This window comes from Lampetra planeri, chromosome 44 (genome assembly GCF_965212315.1).
Source record: "Lampetra planeri chromosome 44, kcLamPlan1.2.h2, whole genome shotgun sequence".
NCBI lineage: Eukaryota > Metazoa > Chordata > Hyperoartia > Petromyzontiformes > Petromyzontidae > Lampetra > Lampetra planeri.
In genome coordinates, this window is record NC_136150.1 from 2,664,298 (window position 1) to 2,670,284 (window position 5,987).

The 5,987-nt window shown below is 50.9% G+C and overlaps 1 protein-coding gene across 1 annotated transcript; it reads left to right on the forward strand.

The window, feature by feature from the left end:
• Nucleotides 1-309: 309 nt before the first annotated feature.
• On the forward strand, nucleotides 310-5,688 carry LSM8 (LSM8 homolog, U6 small nuclear RNA associated). Its single transcript, XM_078614374.1, has 4 exons — nucleotides 310-408; nucleotides 3,234-3,274; nucleotides 4,626-4,753; nucleotides 5,447-5,688. Exons 1-4 carry the CDS (start codon nucleotides 378-380, stop codon nucleotides 5,535-5,537), a joined length of 291 nt encoding a protein of 96 aa, XP_078470500.1. The 5' UTR covers nucleotides 310-377; the 3' UTR covers nucleotides 5,538-5,688.
• The last annotated feature ends 299 nt before the right edge of the window (nucleotides 5,689-5,987 follow it).

Genomic DNA, 5,987 nt, shown 5'->3' on the forward strand with positions numbered 1-5,987 from the left:
ATTGGACTTTGTAGGATGAACGTTGAGATTGATAAGGGGTCACCAATAAGGTCTGAATTGGTCTGTAATTGAATAAGCAGCACTGATAAGGGGTTGACGGGTATAGCATTGTGTTTGTTGTTGTAACGTCCTTACACCCCGTGCCCCTACTGAACAACCTGTGACAAACAGCTTCATAGCGCATCGGATTCCTCCTTCAATACAAGATTCAGAATTTTTTAAAACATAAACAATTCTCATCCCTTAGCAATATGGCGCTCGCCACGTGCGTCGCGCGACCGGGCTGACGTCACGGCCGCGTCACGGCGCGTCACGCCACGTGGGGTCACAGGGGTCGCGGTGCCGGGAGACGCGTGGTAGTGGAAGCAGCAGCTGTAATGGCCTCCGCTTTGGAGACGTACGTCAATCGTATCCTCATGCTCGCTGCTGCTGCTGTTGTTGTTGCTTCTCCTCCTCGCCCTCCTCTTGCGGGGAGACAGGGGGTGCACGTGGGGGGGGACAGGGAACGCGGGGACGATTGAGAGGGTAAAGGGGGTCGCATCGGAGTTCATCACAAAGAGCGCGGGTTGGAATAATTCGCCGTCGTTTGAGGGGTTTCGTTGCCTCTGCTTCGTTAACCCGCTCGCTGACCGGGCAGGGGTCAGCGAGGGGGTGGGGGGCGAGGGGATACTACTGCGACTATAGTCGGCTCTGTCCCGTGGTTGCCCGTCACCCGCCTGCTCACAGCCGGGGCTCGAACCCGGCTGTGGGCCTGGCAGAGCCTGGCAGGGGGCGGGGATGCGAAGAACGTAGAGCAGCTGTGGTGTGGGGTGTGGTGTGTTGTGTGTTGTGGTGTGCAGTGGTGTGTTGTGGTGTGCTGAGGTGTGCTGTGGTGTAGTGTGGTGTGCAGTTGGGTGGTGTTGTTTGCTGTGGTGTGCTGTGTGTAGTGCTGTGGTGCAGTGTGTTGTGTTTTTTGTGGTACTGTGTTGTGGTGTTGTGTGTTGTTGTGGTGCTGTGGTGTGTTGTGGTGTGCTGTGGTGTACTGTGGTGTGTGTTGTGTTGTGGTGCTGTGGTGTGGTGTACTATGAGGTGACCGAGACTCCTCGTAACCGCACGCAATACATCATTATAGACGCCTCGTGTGATCAGCCGGCGTACGGACAACTATTGAGAGGCGATGCTTGCGGATCGATGAGAAGATGAAATTGTCTGCGGGTTTTTGGAGAAACGACGATGTCCCTGTCAGCTTGGTGCAGAACTTGACTTGCCTCCGAGATGATATGTAGCAGTAACTTGGGGTACCGCATTCACGTCCCCAATATGCAGGCGCTGCAAGTGGCAGATTATCCCAGTAGCACAAGCGGCCACACGGTGTGGCGGCCACACGGTGTGGCGGCCACACGGTGTGGCCGCCACACGGTGTGGCCGCCACACGGTGTGGCCGCCACACGGTGTGGCCGCCACACGGTGTGGCCGCCACACGGTGTGGCCGCCACACGGTGTGGCCGCCACACGGTGTGGCCGCCACACGGTGTGGCCGCCACACGGTGTGGCCGCCACACGGTGTGGCCGCCACACGGTGTGGCCGCCACACGGTGTGGCGGCCACACGGTGTGGCGGCCACACGGTGTGGCGGCCACACGGTGTGGCGGCCACACGGTGTGGCGGCCACACGGTGTGGCGGCCACACGGTGTGGCGGCCACACGGTGTGGCGGCCACACGGTGTGGCGGCCACACGGTGTGGCGGCCACACGGTGTGGCGGCCACACGGTGTGGCGGCCACACGGTGTGGCGGCACTTTCAAGGGCCCCTGCACTTGCTCTATTACTATAGTACTATACCGTCTTAAAGTTTTACGAACGACGGGGTGTTTAAGGTTAGCGATTTGTCGTATTATCTGGGTGTATAGCAAATGGAAAAAAAACAATGACTTCACTGTGTAAGTTAAAAATGTATACTCTTTGATTTTTTCGGTAAAGTCACGTAGGTAAAAGTCAATAAAATAAATGAAAACAACACCTGATGAAGAAAGCTTGTGCTGTCTCCGAAACGTCGTGGTTTAATTTAGTTGTTTAAATTTAGTTTTCATTTATTTTATTGTTTTACCTACGTGACTTTACCGAAAAAAACAAAGAATACGAATCCTTGCAGTCACGAAAGCTTCAAATCTAGAATAAAAATGTATGTTTTGATATGTGTTTTTTTTTATTTAGGGCCCCTTTATAACATATGCTACAGGCCCCGCACTAGCTTCATCCGGCACAGAGGCACTGCGGCGTCCTCGTTGTGACGCGCCGGTAGAGCGAACGGTTGATGGCGAAACCACGTTGGCACGTTGGCTGCCACGAGGAAGTCTGGCATCATCCGATCTCGCGCAAAGGCCCGGTGCAGAGGGACAGGTTGGGCGATCTTGTGGTCTCCCCGTGTGTGTGCGTGTGTGGTAGAGGTCGCAACCGGGTACCCGATACCCGTACCCTACCCGATACCCGGCTACCCGTACCCAGTCGGGTACGGGTAGCCGTTTGCGACCCTGGTGCGGCCGGGTACGGGTAAGGAATCAAAACCCGTTTGCGACCTCTGCTGTGTGGTTGGTTTTGTTTACAGGTGTCCGCGTTGAGCGAAGGCATCATTCCGCGTTATAACGGAGCACGTTCCGCGTTGTACGAATATTGTTCCCTCATTTAATAACCGCGTTATAGCGAAATCGCGTTGTGTCCAACACCGGGCGTTGAGCGAGCGCTTGCCGTACCTATTCACCCGCCCTTCACGATTGTGTTGTACTATTGAAAACTGCATTGGCACGAAACCGGACACGATAAATGGGCGGTATGATTACGTTATTTCATATAACGTACTTATGTTGAACTTCTTTCGTACCGTACGTAGCCAACCGTGCTAATCGGAGGTGCGGGGGAAGGACAACATAAACACAAAAAGCAGTTCTAATGAAATTAGTTTTCAACTTCGATTTATAAGTGCACACAGCTCCCAGTGGCTTCTTCACATCTGGAAGGAAGAGCGTTCCAGACGGCCACAGAAGCGCATCCGAAAGTGCGCGATGCATTGACCGCTGCCTTTGTTCGATGGTCAGCCAAAAGCCGCCGCTGCGGAGGATTGTCGGAGTTGGCTTGACGCTTTATGTCCTGCCTTGATGCAGTCTTGTTAACACGTGGATTCACTTCGTTGCCAAGTCGAAAATGTGCAACTTACCCCTGGCTCCGCCAAGTTTGTCCTTAACTCTAGGATCCCACAGACACGGTCTCCGTCATCACTGCAGACGGGAGGATGATTGTGGTAAGCGGAGTTTGTGCTCGTTTTTTTTTAAATCTCGCTCGTCAAACGGTCCGCTAAGGAGTCTGCGCTTCCTGAGGAGAAAGCGCAGAAATCTGATGAAAATGTGTTCAAGTTTTGTCGTTGATTAAATATAATCCTGGAGTGCAGCGGCGGTGGCTACGCACGTGGCGTGTAATCCGCCACGGAGGGGAGGGTTGGCGGATCATGAACATGTTGCTTAAATAATCGCCATCTGTATGGGCATAGAGTGTTGCCCCCTCGCACGCGCGCATGGGTTTTCTCGGGGTGCTCCAGTTTCCTTCCATTCGTATAACAATCGCGCGTATATTACGAGTCCATGAAGCCTGTCTTCGCCGGGAAAAAGTTTTCAATGAATAAGATTTTTGTTAACAATTGTTATCTACGATCAGACCACGAACAACTACTCCAAAAATGTGTTTTTCCGCAAAAAAAACAAAAATTGTTGATAGCTTGATTCAACTTCTTATATTTAAATACGTACCCATGGGAAACCACTCAATTTATAGATTCCGTTTTTTTAATGATAGAAAAAACTCATATTCACTAACTTAATAGTCTATGGGGGGAAGCTCTCCTATATTTTACCGTTTTCGAATTATTCAGATTTGAACATCATAAAATGCGGATTTTTTTTTATTGAAACGGAAAAATCTCAAAAACAATAAAAGATAGAACAATGTTTCTCGATTTAATTCTACTTGCTGTTTAACGCTCTTATCAACCGAAACAAAACGCAATCGTATATTTTCAACGGTTTCTGAATGACACCACGTGCACAAACATGTTTATGGGGCACTAAAAATCAAGATTTGGGGACGTTAAAATGTAAAAACCTCGTATTTTCATATCTTTCCTGTTGTTTGTGTCCTAAAAGCTACACGTGTACCACATTTTCAGCGTTCCACCTTGTCGGGAAGTACTCTAAGAGGTTTTTGAAACGGACATACAGATTAAGGTCTTTACTTATATAGAAGATTTCATGTGGTGCTGGGGGTGTGCGTGATATCGCGAGGAGATACACGAGACGATTCACCTGTGCGCACCAGCATTTCTAAAGCCCTACACTTACCCGTTGTATGGGATTCAGCAAACCAGCGACTAATGGATAATGCATTATAAGAAGTGATCAGCAGCAAAGGAAGATGCAGCAGCACTTAAGCCAAAGAGAGAGAGAGTGTGTTCATTGGTTTTTGGTTCTTTCGGTAAAGAAGGGAAATAATAAATAAAATCAAGAGGATGGTGGTGGCGACGATGGTGAGCGAGCGACGGGTGTGAGTGTGGGGCGGTGATTGCTGGCGGACCGACCGGCGCTTGTGTGCGGCTGCGGCAGGGGACCCTCAAGGGCTTCGACCAGACCATCAACCTCATCCTGGACGAGAGCCACGAGCGCGTGTTCAGCTCGAGCCAGGGCGTGGAGCAGGTGGTGCTGGGCCTCTACATCGTGCGTGGAGACAACGTGTGAGTAGCCGCAACGCCGCGCACACACGACGCCACTTTTATACACACATAGACAAAGATCCACCGTGTAGCCTTAACGGACTGTAGGGGCAAGTGCTGTTAGCGAGCACCTTTAAAGGCCGGCACGGCACATGAGGGGGTGGGTGGCCAACACCATGCCCGGCCGCCTTTGTCTCCCTAGTGCGGCCGGGACGCTTCTTGAAAAAGATCCGCACAGCTCAGCGGAAACTTACCTGGCAAAATAAAAAATAGTTTAGGGGTATTTAGTTGAATGCATTCTTTCACACTGGCTGGGAAACACTTCCCCCCGTAGGTCACGGCGTATCATCCTTGCCGTTGCAGTGACCACTCGAGCTTGTCGCCTGACCCGTTCTGTGCAAACGCAGGTTCGATTTTGAGAGTGGGCGTTTGAGGGAGTGAACGAGGTTGCGTCCACTATTGGAACCTTTTGGCATCATCTGGTCCAACACCATGTGAGACTAGGCTCTAAGGAAAGCTGTCTCGGGTGTGGACCAATCAACTTCAAGGACAGTGCATACATTATCAGAGTTATGTTTTTTGTTTGCATTATGACTGCAGGTATTGTGGTCTATGCAAACATGACTCCTTGTAAAAAAAGGTGTCAGTTTTGTTGCCAGATAGAAGGGTAAAAAAAACAATTATCGAGGTTGCGTCCGTGTGCTGTGTGCGCAGGGCGGTGATTGGAGAGATTGATGACGACACGGACGGAGCGCTGGACTTGGGCAACATCCGCGCGGAGCCTCTCAACCCAATCATCCACTAGCCCTGTACCCCACCCCCCCCATTCCCTTCCATAACCCCTGACCCTATACACACGAAGATCCCCGTATAGCCTTTAACAGACTGATGGGGCTATAACTCTTTGGTCTGTTCGGTAAAGTCACGTAGGTAAAAATAAATGAATGAAAAAACAACGAAATTTTTCATTTATGCATTTTTACCTACGTGACTTTACCGAAAAAACCAAAGAGTATGAATCCTTGCAGTCACGAAAACTTCAAATCTAGAATAAATTATGGGGCTATACCCTATACACACACAGACAAAGATCCCCCCTATAGCCTTAACAGACCGATGGGGCTATACCCTATACACACACAGACAAAGATCCCCCAGTGTGTAGCCTTAACAGACCGTTGGGGCAAGTGCTGTTGGCGAGCACCTGCGAAGGCCGGCACGGCACACGACGGGGTGGGTGGCCAGCACCACGCCC